Consider the following 13,717-nt stretch of genomic DNA (forward strand, 5'->3'; position numbering starts at 1 on the left):
GGATGTGGTTCCAGTCCTTCCCAAGAACATGGACTGCACGCCGTAAAATTGTAGCGACATTTATCACCCAAAGGTTGCAATGCAGTGTCCCCTAGGAAAAAGTTGTGCTACTATCAAGTTATAGCAAAGATGGCATGAGAACCTGGAGGGGAGTGATTAAGTAGTTTGGCCTCCTAGCTGTAGTTTGGTAGGTTTACAATCGACTCACTTGGCAGATAGAGGATTTCTTTGTTTCTTTCCTGGCAGAATTCCTGGGTCTTTGACAGCTGTGTGACAGGTGGAACTTAAGTCGAGAATAGAAATTCTTTGCCCAGGGCCCATTGCTGTCTTGATTCCGGCGTGGAATGGCATTGAATTTTTACAAGGCTTATTTGTGAACTAGACGTTGGTATAAGCGACTTGCGTGTACAAACTCTGGGAATGGTCATGCTCAGATCAGAAGTGGCACCAAGTATATCAAGCCAACTTTTGCTGTACCAAAAGTGATCTTTGTTCTTCTAAGTCGGTTATTGATCGTACTTCTGTTCATGGATTTGGGGGGTGAGTTAGCTGCACGCATTTCTGAATAGTGTTCTGATCTTCCTTTTGTTTTATTTATTATTTTAAGAGTCCATGAGTTTTCCAAGCACAGCCAATCTCTTGAGAGGACTGAACAGGTGGCCCTAAGGCAGCAGCACGCTGCGTTTGTGAGTGTGCGTGTGTGTGTGTAAGTAACAATACTTTTCTATTTTCGAGGATTCTTTGCAAATTGTCTCAGGCGATGTGAAACAAGGGAAGGCTTTGACTACTAAAATTGCTTCTGTCACTGAGCAATTTTACTTTTAAGACGGGGGGGGGGGGTATGGCCAGATTTGCATCTGTTACATGCGCAGGGGGCATGCTCTTGAGGATTCAGCTTGTTCTCTGTTGCCACTGGAAAAGAGAAAGACCATTTATGATAGACAGATTGAGTCAACTGAGCATGTGAGCTTTGCAAGCTGCACCAGTTACCAGTGTGCTTCTGGGTGCAATTCAAGGTGCCTTACCAATAAAGCCCTACACAGCATAGGGCAGCCTCTCCCAACCTTTTGACCCTGGAGGAACCCTTGGAATATTTTTCAGGCCTTGGGAACCCCTGCACATTCAGGCTCCAAGATAGGCCGGAAGTTACAGCATTATTATATTCGTTTCATGGGTAGGCCTGTCTGTATGCATTAACAATGTTCTTAAACTAAAAATAAAGACTGGAACTTACCTCTTTCATGTGAAGTGGTGTGAATTTGAAATAATTTTTTAAATAAATTGTGGTCTCCCAGGGAACCCCTGGTGACCTCTCACAGAGCCCTAGGATGCCACGGAACCCTGGCTGAGAAACCCTGGCATAGGGCCTGGTTATCTGAGGGACTGCCTATCTCCCATGGGATCTGCCTGACCAGTATAAGCCAACAGAGTTGGCGCATTCCAGGTCCCTGCAATTAAATAGTGTCACTGGTCAGGACCCAGGGAAGGGTGCTTTCTCTGTTGTGGTGCCTGCCCTCTGCAATGAGGTTCCTCCTGAGATCCAGATGGCTCCCGCCCAAATGGCATTCTGGAAAGCCCTTGTCAGCCCTTTGAGGTAGTCCAGACAAGAATCCAAAGCCACAAGTACCAGCCCTCCCTTTCTTGTAAGGTTACAGTGACAGAAGCTTGCAAGTCTGAAAGCGCTACCCCATCCCTCACCTCTACTTTCCAGAGAACGAGGGAGGGTCCCTTCCAAGTTGCTTCCCACGCCCCCTTTCCTCCTGTGGGGTGAGATGTTTTTTGCATGACAGTTGTATAGGCTGCGACTCTTCCTCCGGTCTCCCAAGGTCATTCCCACATATCATCACAACCCTAAAGCCCTGGTTAGGGTGATTGGGGCCACTTTCTTTTTTATATATATAATAAATTTATTAAATTTTAAAACAAAGAGATAAAATCTAGCAGAAACTAATAAAGAGAAAGAGCAAAAGTGCAGAAAAGAAAGAAAAGAAAAGGAGGAGAACAGAAATAGAAAAGGGAATAACTCCTGACTCCTTTTACAACAGATGCAAGTAAAACTTACATTAAACTCTTACTCTAAGGTTACAACATAACATCCATTTTTTTCTATTGTCAAATAATATTACTAATAATCAAATCCATATAGCATAATTTCATTCTTTTCTGTTTCAAGCAAAAAGTCCAAAAGGGGCTTCTAATTTGCCATAAAATTAGTCCATGTCTTTTCTCTAATCAAAGCTGTCAGTTTTGCAGTCCCAGCCAACTCCGTCAACCTTACCATCCACTCTTGCACTGTAGGTAATATCGGGGCTTTCCACCTTTGAACATATCAAAGTCTTGCTGGAGTTACATATAAAAACAAAATCCTATATGATTTTTTCAGTTGTTTATCCATCAGTCCCAAAAGAAATGTCTCTGGTTTCGACTGTATATTAATCTTTAAAATCTTCTGGATTAATATAATAGGAGGAGGAGGAGGAAGGAGTACTAGGTATGTTCGCCGCCTTGAGTTATTTATAAAAATGATAAAGGCAGGACAAAGATTAAATAAATAAAATAAATAAATATTTGAGTCCAATTTTTTTTAGCTTTTTTACATTTCCATCAAAGATAGGGTGATTGGGCCCCTTTTGTATTTGCTTGTGGGTGTGGGTAGTTAACAGGACTTGCCATTAATTCTTGTCCTTTACTCCTTTTCTTTAATAATTTCATTATACTGTATTTTATATTTTGTTTGGTTTTATTGTACACTGCCCAGAGTCAGTTTGGAGTCAGGCAGTGCCTAAATTGAAGAAAATCAAATTAAAGGTGGTCTTTTACGGTCAGTTTTATAGCGATATTCTCAATTCTATATCACTCAAGCCAATTTAATTTGATTTTTCTACTTTCTGACAGTAGTTCTTTTATAGCCTACAGCGCTGCCAAGCTTTGTGCAGCAGTGTTTAAAATTTGCAGGGTGCTATTAAATAATAACCTTCCTGTTGCTATATAGATAGTAAATTCAATTTGTACAGCTGCTGTTAAAATGTTCTTCTTTGTTATATAGTAGTTGATAGGTATAACTTTTATTTAAAATGTTTTTTTTATTCCCATCATATTATCTTTTTTATATTGGGGAGTGTAAATAAAGTTCTCAACTAGTAATAGTTAAGGGCTAGCCATATGCAGTTAATTGTGGGAACCAATAAAATGGGACAGAATAAGTGATAAAATGAAAAAAATAGGAAGATCATAGAGAATGCTGATAGGTGCTTTCACTTTGCCATCATGCTCCTCCAGTGAATGCATTTTTTTTAATTTGAAGATTTTCTGACTTGCTTTTTACCTACTATTCCTATACATTGCATTATTTTACGTTAGTATTATTTTAAATTCTATTACTTTCTGTCTTTGTGCTGGCATTTCTACTGTCTACTGCAGTGTTTCTCAGCCTCGGCAACTTTAAGCTGTGTGGACTTCAACTCCCAGGATTCCACAGCCAGCATGCTGGCTGTGGAATCCTGGGAGTTGAAGTCCACACAGCTTAAAGTTGCCGAGGCTGAGAAACACTGGTCCACTGTAATGAAATTTTGGTTTGAATTTACCATATTAACTTTTATTTAATTGAGGAGATCTGTTGTCTTTTTCTTTCCCTCCCCTCTGCCCCCAAGCTTTAAAGAAACATGCCAAGAAAACGGGTATTAGAAAAAGACGACGTTCTGAAAGTAAAGCGGACGAAAGGTGAGATGCCCCTTGCTGGGAATATTGCTCAGTTCCAAGCACTGTCAGTATTTAACAAACAAAAGCTTCAGTCCTATCATACAGTCCTTGTTGTTTACCAAACCCTTGTTAACTGTGATTGAAGTCAGCATGTTGGGAAGGTGCTTCTTTGGACTTTGATTTTAAAGAGTTCCTTTCCTCTGCATGGCTGAATGCAGGTAAACTTGGCAGTTACTGTGAGAATTAGGACATCTATTTTTCCCCTTCGTTTTTAATCTCAAGGGGTGTGCCAATCTGGTGCTTTGCCCCAAGTATGCTTTTCAACAAGCAGCCACCTCCTTGCCCAGCATAGGTTTAGTACAGTGGTTGGCAACCTGCTGTTTCCAGATGTTTGTGTGGTGGACTACAGGAATGCAGCTGGTTCTCAGGAAGGAGGGAGTACACTCCAAGGAGGGGGGCGAGGTAAAAGATAGCGTGGTCCGGAGTTGGACTGTGGGAAGAGAGATTCAGAATAGACACGCCCTGGATTCTCCCAGATTCTGTCCTTTAGGTTAGAGGAGTACAGGTTCAGTCTGGCAAGATTCTGCCTATATGATGTAAGCAAATAAAGAACTGAAATTTAGCTGGATTGCTTCTATATCGTTCTTGGGCTAGGCCTGACAGTTTGGGATTTCAAACCTTCCCCCTTCTTTTTGGTTTCTCCCTAATTTAGGGTTCAGAAGGTAAAATCTCTGAGGCAGGGACCTGCCATCTTGTGTCTTCTAATTGTGTCCTGCCACAACAGAACCTTGTTGGTTAATCATAGTGCTAGTGTATGTGGAGAGCATATGGCATACCCTGTGTAGAATTATTTATTTATTTATTTATTTAGTTATAAATTTATTCACCGCCCATCTCCCCCTCATGGGGGGACTCTGGGCGGTTTACAGTAAAACAATGTGCTCCTCTAGGTTAGGGAATGTTCAGCTTAAATATTCACTAGACTCCTAAGCTTTCAAACCAGATTTGGATGTGTGCTTTCTCTTTTGCATCCCTTCCCCTTGCTCTTATCCAGTTAGCCATCCATCACACCAAAGTGAGCCAGGACTGGTGTTGACCCTGGGACAAGGTGATCTTGGACAGTTGGGCCTTGGACCAGATGTGCTGGCACGGAAGAGGCCTGCCCTGGTGCAGCTCCCTGAGAAAATCATCCAGGCTGAGGCTGGAGGGGTTCATACAGTGTGTCTCAGCGAAACAGGCCAAGTGAGTCAAAAAGATACCTTGGTTTCCTCTGGAATGCTTTGCTATGTGCATAGTGTGTTTAAATTACACTTCTTTCTAAAGACTTTCCTGAAACCAGTATTCTCTTAGAGGCATAAGCTGCTAAGAAAAATAATTCCAAGATTTTGGGGCCACCACCAAGAAGGCCAACCAAACCAATATGAATGTCTGCCTACAAACACAAGGCTCGATACTAGATTCTTTTCTCACCCATAATCAAATCTCAGTTCTCTGGTTTTGGAATTTGAAGTAGAATTGCACCTGCTTAAAAGTGGAAGTTGATGCTTCAAATCTTCTCCATGCACTCTTGAGTTTGGAAGAGAGCAGGAGCAGATGAGCAGGTTTGCTCAAGGAATGGAAAACTTGGATTCCTTGCCAGATGTGAGCAGTTCTGATGTGTTTTGCCCTAAACCCCTAAAGGGACAAATCAATGATGCTAGTAATCCCATAACTGCTGCTACTCACTAGTGAGACTTCTTTAAGGGTTTTCTCCTCTTGTTCAGGCTGATAGGTTGTCTCATAACTGACAAAGTGGGGAAGTTCTGTTCCTGGACTTCCTTCTGAATTTGTTTTCTACCATGACACATTCTCTCCTTCCAGATCTACACCTTTGGCTGCAATGACGAGGGGGCCCTGGGGAGGGACACTTCAGAGGAAGGGTCTGACTCTGTGCCGGGCTTGGTCGATCTGAAGGAGAAGGTGGTGCAGGTGTCTGCTGGGGACAGTCACACAGCAGCCTTGACAGAAGACGGGCACGTCTTCATTTGGGGCGCTTTCCGGGTATGTTATCTGGTTTGCTTGGGAGAAAAGCCATCGAGTTTGGCTTCCTCTTTTGGGTGGCCATCAGCTCGTTCTCTTGTGCATCTGCATCTTCTCAGGATGAAAACGGTGTTATTGGCTTATTGGCTCCCCTGAAAGGTGAAGATGGTTTGGAGTCCGCCAGCGGCAGCTTGTTCCCAGTGGAACTGCAGCTGGATGTCCCAATTGTTAAAATTGCCTCTGGTGAGTGACATTCATACTTCTCACCAAACTAGGATTTTTAAAAACCAGGGTTTGCCAAGCAAGCCAGCAAGCCATGTTGGTCTGGTTCACGTGCAGCCTGCAGCTCTAATGGGTGGGTTCGTACCGTCAGCTAACCCACCAATGAAGAAATGTTGAGATGGCTTAGTAAATTCATGAACCTATTCAGGGGCTGATGTATAGCTGGGCTTGCCTTCCATCTAGTAAAGTTTTTAAAAAGGCAGGATTCCCTCATGCTTCGATTTCGAAAAAGAACTGGGGTCAACTGTCTAGTTCAGCATTGCCCCCTGGCGGGGGGGGAGAGATAATTTTTTAAATCCATTTTGTTTATTAGTGAAATATAACAAAGATACAACGGTGGTAATAGAGTAAAAATATGCATAATAGTGATTAAAATTAACTAAAAAAGGACCATGTAATACTAGTCCAATCTTTTAACGTTAAATCTAAACCATGTAGGAAAACACTGCTCCAAGTTCTCATTTTTACTGTATGAAAACCCTTCAAAAAGCAGTAGAGAACACATCTCCTGGATCTGTTCTTTAACAACTAAAGTGTAGATTTCTTCCCACCCATGTAAGATAGCTCTCTTTCTGAGCCCCAGTAGAGTTCTTCATAAAACACCAGATTCCATATTTTTGGGATATACGTAATTCAACGTCCCATCACAATTACATCTCTAGTCATCAGAGATAGAATTTGGGGGGTATTTCTTGAACCACAGATGAAGCAGCTTGTCTTCTTTTCAGGGAGCCATCACTTAGCCCTAGTGTCCAGTGTGGGCAACCTTTACACCTGTGGATGTGGAGACAATGGCCAGCTAGGACGTGTGCCCCAAATTTTTGTGGTCCGAGGAGGAAGACGGGGTTTGGGTGAGTTGCTCAGCACTGCATTTAATTCCTTTGCTTGGGGGCAATCTGGGAGTGCTTGGGACAAGTCTCGAGGAGCTGTCTCTAGTGGAGATGGGCCATGATGGATGGTGGTAAGAGAATGGGGTAGCACTCTCCTTTGCAGCAATTCATTGCTATTTGCTCTCAGAAAGCATTGCCAGAACCTTATGTTGCACAAATTTAGCTTGAAGGGATTGGAGCTAACCACAGAAGTTTTGGGTGATGTGTAGCAAAGGGAGGCAAACTCTCTCCAGCATTAGTGAGTGGAAGTGATGATAAAGCCTAAAAAATTGTTTAATCCAGACAAGATAGGGATGATCCTTGTAGGAGGCAGACTATGAAATAGGAGTTCAGCCAAAGTAAATGGAACAACATTCTATTCCTGAATAATCAGATTTGCAGACTCATCTTTGCTCCTAGATGTTTGTTTGTTTATTTTCTATCCCACTTTTATTATTTGTATAAATAACCCAAGGCAGCGAACATACCTAATTCTCCTTCCTCCTCCAAGTTTCCCCACAACAACAACCCTTTGAGGTGAGTTGGGCTGAGAGAGAGTGACGGGCCCAACGTCACCCAGACGGCTGTCATGCCTAAGGTGAAACTAGAACTCTCAGTCTCCCGGTTTCTATGTTCTGGAGGAGACTGTAGCTAGGAGTGGTACATCAGTGTTACATCTGAACATTGCAGTGTATTCTACTTCGGACTTCCTTTGAAGAATTCCTTGAAATTTGCAAGTTAAAACGCTGAAGCAACCAGGAATGCTATCATATCTGTCCTGCAAGGACTTCATGGGTTACTACTCATGTGTAAGTGGTCTTTAGTTGGTATTCTTTTACAGTGTTTCACTGTAATGGCAAAGAACTTGATTCAGCAGCTGTTTATTTTACTGAATGGATCAGTTTTATCTGCATTTGTCCTGTTTGTTGCATTTTTTGCCTTCTCTCAATGTGAATATATTTCTCTTTGTTGTTAGCCAAGCAAGCGGTACCTAAGCATCAGAAAGTCAGGTCTCCATCCTTAATGAAATATAATAAATGAATATTGACGTGATTTTTCCCACTCTTCCTCCAGAGCGGCTGTTGCTCCCCCAAGTGGTCACCATAAAGCAGAGAGGCTGTAAGACCAAAGGGAACATCAAGGATGTCTTCTGTGGCTCTTACTCCACAATTGCCATCACCCAGGAGGGACATGTTGTTGGGTTTGGCCTCTCCAATTATTACCAGTTGGGTGAGTTGATGTTTATGATCACATAGGACTTGGGATATACCCAGCGCCCTCATGGTAAGATGAACCTGTCTCCAAGGACTTTATGATCCCAAATTAGTGGTTGCTTTCTGTAGGCTAGAAGGATTTAATATATGCCTTGCTTCTTATTTTGAGATGATCCAATCTTCAAGGATCTTATGATCCCCAAAACAGGGAGGAGACCCTGGTTGCCATTCAAGTTGATGGGATTCAGGAGGTGTCCAAAATACTCATGGTCAGACAAGGTGATCTCTGGGGACCTTATGATCCTAAATAATTCAGGGGAAGAAGATGATTTTCCTCTGCCTGATGAATAATAGGGAAATAGAATGATATTGTTTATGAAATTTGTGATGAAAATTGCTTTTCATTGTGGCCATAATTTTGATGTTGGGCAGGGAGGCAGGAGTTTCAGTGCTAGGCACAGAGGGGGAAAGGAATGCTTTGTCCCTCCTCTGATAACATCCTGGGTTAGGGTTAGTTCCACATGCTTGTTGCTAATACACAGTTCCTGATCACTTGTAGCAAAACAGGCTTAAAAGTGGGAGTGGGCTGCTATTGCTACTACTACATTAATCTCCTTGGATTTGCTTTTATATCCCCCCAGGTTCCCAAGAAATTGAGACCTATTATTCTCCAAAGATTCTGACAGCATTTAAGAATTCCACCCGATCATGGGTTGGGTTCTCTGCCGGGCAGCATCACACTGTGTGTCTGGATTCAGAAGGTGGGTCAACTGGGAGTGTTGCAGTTTCATGGGAAGCAGTTGTTTCACCTCTCTGCCCTGGTCAGGCTCCACCTCAAATACTGTGTCCAGATCTGGGAACCATAGTTCAGAAAGAGCACTGACTAAGTAGGGTGAGTTCAGAAGTGGGCTACCAAGAAGGCGAGGGATCTGGAAACCAAGCCTTATGAGGAACAGCTGAAGGATCTGGGCATGACTATCTATAGAAAAGATGACTGAGGGGTGATATTATAGCAGTATTCAAATATCTGAAGGGCTGTTATATAGAGAAGGGAATGAACTTATTCTGTGTTGCCCTAGAGGGCAGGACCAGAGATTATAACTATAAAGAAGAAGGTTGAGGGTAGATGTCAGGAGGAACTTCCTGGCTATACAGGAACAGGCTACCATGTGAGTTGATGATTCTGCTTTGCTGGAGGCCACCTGTCAAACGTGTTATAGTGGATCCTATAGTAGTTCACCTGGAGGACCTCTAAGGCCCCCTCCATCTCTGATTCTATGATTTGGAAGGGTGGAGAAGAGGTACTTGTAGGCTTGGTTCATGCATAGTGCAAAGCCAAAATGAAACGGATAACTTTATGGCATAGCACAATATGTAAACCTAGCCAGAGGCAGCTTTGTAGTGGAACAGGGGCTGGCAAGATCTGTTCTGGTGGCATTGGGTGGGTAGCTTTCTTAGGATGAGCCTCTGTTCCTTTGGGTGTTGAACGGATCCTTACACTACGCAACTCCTGACGTGTGGTTGCCGGTTACACAGTCTCTGAAGAGTTTGTATCATGGATGCTTCTGTATATCTCTCTTGCTGGCTTTATTTGGGTTTCTCTTAACAGGACATGTTCTTTCTCTCTCTCTTCCTTTCTCTCTTGATATTGGTTCCCAATTTCAAACAGGCACTGTGTATAGTCTTGGGCGAGCAGACTATGGCATGTTGGGCCTTGGAAAAGGAGTTGGCGAGAAGAACTCTCCTACCGCCATCCCTGGGTTGCCCAAATCATCTTCGGTGGCCTGTGGGGAACGGGTTGGCTGTGCGGTGACAGAAGACGGTGAGCCTGAGCAAATATGAAGAACTAGGTCTTGACCCTGCAGCTTGCATGACAATTTTGGTTATCTTCAGTTATTGCAATAACACTTGATTTATTTTTAATGCCTGCATTTGCATCCTGCCTTTTCTCAAAGGCAGCATACACGCCTCTCATCCCTTCCTTTTTTTATCCTCAGAACAATCCTATATGGTAGGTTTAGGCTCAGAGTTACTAACTGAGAATTTGAACCTGGTCGCCTTAGTCCTAGTCTGATACTAACCCACTACTAGGTGTTCTTCTGCAGCTCTGCAGAATACGTATTCATATACAGTTAGTCGTCGCTTAACTACCACATTGGACCAGCAACTCTGTTGCTAAGTGACATGGTCATTAAGCGAGACATTTGACCATGACTGACTTACAACCTCACTTCCACCATGGTCACTGTGGTCATTAAGAGACATCATGTGACTGCGACTTGTGATTTACTGCTGGCATCTCCATTGACTCTGCTGGGAAGCTGGCTGTGATGTGCACAAATGGCGATCACATGACCACGGGACGCTGCTAAAGTCATAAGGACTGGTCGTAAAGTTACTGTTTCAGCATCGTCATAACTTTGAATGGTTGCTAAACAAGGCAGTTGTTAAGTGAGGACTACCTGTACAGTGGCAAATGTAAAGCATAGCTACATTTAAAAAGCAGACCTGAACTTTAAAACTCTCATAGTTACTTCAAGTAATGGGATTCTATAAAAGTCTAGATATTAGAGATGTTAAGTACAAATAAGTTCGATACTTCTTTGGAAAAGCTGTAAGGCTAATGGCCCTGAGGTCTGTTTTGGAAGGAAATGAGGTATTTGTAAAATCATTAAACGGCATCCTTACACTGTGTCTAACTTGGCTGAGAATTGACGGCTTTCTAGATGTTATAGATTCCAGCAATTCCTAGCACCTGTCACCCTTGATTACTATGTTGCTTCAAATCCTAGGGTTGTAACTCCATAACGGTTGGGCTGCAGATCCCTCCCTCAAATATTATTTGTTAGATGCCTACCCCATCCATAGACTCCCTTCCTCCATTTTTTCCCCCCATAACAAACACTCTTCAGATACAGGTAGTCCTCACTTAGTGACCACAATTGGAACCGACGACTCGATCGCTAAGTGTCGCAGTTGCTTAGCGGAAAATTAAGTGACTGTGATGGGCTTATGACCTCACTTCCCAGTTGGCTGTTAAGTGAAACATCACAAGACAACAGCTTAAGTTTTACTTCCTCCTTCTGTATTAACTCTGCTGTCTCAAGCCGGTTGCGAAGCACGTGAATGGTTATCATGTGACCGCAGGATGCTGCAGCAGTTGTAAATGTGCGCTGGTTGCAAAGTGCCTGAATGGTGACCATGGGACACTGCAGCAGAGGTAAATGCAAGGGTTGGTCACAAAGCTTTTTTTTTTACCATCACAACTTCGAATGGTTGCTAAACAAGGCAGTCGTTAAGTGAGGGCTATGTGTATGTTGATCCAAGGAAGGGTGATTGACCCAAAGTTGCTTCATGGCTAAGGTTGGGTTGAACCCAGGTCTCCTTATTGCTAGTGCAGCATCTTCACCTCTGTTCCCCACTAGCTCAGATATATGCAGGAATTACCCAAGACAACCAGCTATGCATCTCTTAGCCAGGTAGGGAATGGCTGCCCACTGTTTCTGACCGTCATGCTCTACCTCTCTGTAGGCCGTGCCTTTGGTTGGGGCATGGGGTCAAACCTCCAGCTTGCCACAGGAGATGAAGAGGATGTCTGGAGCCCTGTGCAGATGTCTGGCCAGCAGCTGGAGAACCGCAGGGTTCTCTCCGTGACAGCAGGAGGGCAGCACACCGTCTTACTCGTCAAGGACCAGCAGAGCTGACAGTCTGTTCCTGCAGTTCCACCAGGAACCCTCCAGGGGGCACTCCCTGTCTGAGTCTTTTGGGGCCACGTTTTGAAGACTGCCTTTCTGTGTGAAAAACTTTCCAAAGTTCCTTTGGAGAAGAAAATTAGCTGAGATAAAATACTCTTCTGAATGCTGGAATTTGTTTAAATCCAAAGCGGCTTATCTCGTATCAAATTGGGAATGGAGAAAAGCCTTCCCACCTTTTTAAAAAAAATCAATGTCTAAAAATCTCCTTCCTACCATTTTTACTTTCACTAGCTTTTTTTTCATGCTTTTATCAATCATTTCAGAATCTTTTGGAATTCACCCCAGTTCTGTTCACCACCAGGTTGGGGACTTCACCTCTGCTACATTCTTAGCTATTTATTCTTCCCTTTTAAAACTTTTTACCCATCACAAAGCTTGCATCCATGTGGGGAGCTGTGGCCTTCAGTTTAAGTGCAGCAAAGCTGCTATGCCTTTCACCGCATTTCCTCTTTCTGTCTGAAGCAGAGCGAGTCGGAATGACACCAAAAGCCTTTAGTTGAGGGGGGGCAGTTTCTTCCACCAAGGTAACTTCTTAAAGATTCAGGGTTATGTAGGCAGACTACAGCCTCCATCACCTCCAGCCAATACACTCCAGGGACAGGTGGGTTGCAAGGGATGAGCAATGTAGATAAGCACATCTTCCAGTTGGATGCCTTAGCAAAAGGATGCAATTTGGGTCTCTTTTCCCTTATTTCAGGAAGGAGTGGCTTTATCCTAGCAGGGAAACTGAATTCCCCAATCTTGTAGTTGTGGTTGGGGGAGAAACAGGGTTCTTAAGTGGAGAGTGGGCAGAAGGTATCTCCTTTTGAATAGGTTCTTCAGGGTCTCCTTAGGAGCTCTTACTGCGACTCCAGCTGATGCAACTGCTGATCTCCTGAACTGTTGGATCTGAGCAGAGACTTCCAGTGTCACCGTGCTGCCTGGGACATCCACAAATCCTGTTTCCCATATTTAAAGTGACACCTCTGGTTATTTTTTCCTGGAAAAATTAGACCCTTGAATCTAGGAGACCAAATCCAAGTTCTCTTGGGTGTTCCTTCATTACCTGCCTTGCGTGAATAGCAGATTGATTTCTCCAAATTTTCCATTTGGGTGCCATGCTTTTAAATAGCATTTTCATTTAGCCTGACAGATATGTAATTGCTTGTTCCAAGGACCTGCTTGTCAACTGAAATCCTCAACAAAGCTGAAGCAGTAAAACCAGCCAAAGAAAAGCCATTTTTATCATGGGAAGTAAGAGTGAGATGGAGATGTTTTGCCATGCCCTTTGAAATGCCAGCTGTGTTCTGTCATCTCTCGCAGCCAAAATTTAGAATAATTTGTACTGTTCTAGAAAAGGGTATGTTTTTAAAATATGGCGTTCCTGCAGTCTCAGGAAGCCAGGGGAGGGGGAAATTGGAGAGGTAAGGAAAGTAAAAAACTGTATCTTTGGTAGCATTTGCACCAAATAGGTACAAATCTGTGAAATCCTAACGTTTAAAATAAATTTGAATTTTGATAGTTCTTTGTTTTTGTCTTATATAGTGCAGTTGAAGGTGCATTGCTTGAAGCAAAGGTGGGATCCCTATCACCCTAAAGATGCTGAACTATAGGTTCCATCATCTGACTTAGCTTATGCTGATTTAGGCTGCAGGATATTGGAGTACAAAAACCTCAGAAGGACCCGAGTCTTTTCATCCCTGCTGTTGGGAATTTTAGAATCTTGTTGCTGTTTTCATAACTGCAATTGCACTAAGAATGCATTCTAAAAAATAGGATTGCTAAATTACAGTGCTGTAAAAAGTATCTGTATTTTTCCTTTTGTGTCTGTATGTGCATGCACCTTCAAGTCTGTTGATTCCTGGCAACTGCCTTGACAAGCCCCTGCAGTTTTCTTGGC

The 13,717-nt window shown here is 43.1% G+C and overlaps 1 protein-coding gene across 1 annotated transcript; it reads left to right on the forward strand.

Annotated features, from left to right (window-relative positions):
• The first annotated feature begins 591 nt into the window (after positions 1–591).
• Positions 592–13,338, forward strand: RCC1 (regulator of chromosome condensation 1). The gene is made up of 10 exons (XM_063311882.1): positions 592–706; positions 3,651–3,720; positions 4,754–4,941; positions 5,560–5,739; positions 5,838–5,961; positions 6,729–6,851; positions 7,944–8,099; positions 8,725–8,844; positions 9,753–9,905; positions 11,615–13,338. Exons 2-10 carry the CDS (start codon positions 3,663–3,665, stop codon positions 11,785–11,787), a joined length of 1,275 nt encoding a protein of 424 aa, XP_063167952.1. The 5' UTR covers positions 592–706; positions 3,651–3,662; the 3' UTR covers positions 11,788–13,338.
• The last annotated feature ends 379 nt before the right edge of the window (positions 13,339–13,717 follow it).

This window comes from Candoia aspera, chromosome 10, assembly GCF_035149785.1.
Source record: "Candoia aspera isolate rCanAsp1 chromosome 10, rCanAsp1.hap2, whole genome shotgun sequence".
Taxonomy (NCBI): Eukaryota; Metazoa; Chordata; class Lepidosauria; order Squamata; family Boidae; genus Candoia; species Candoia aspera.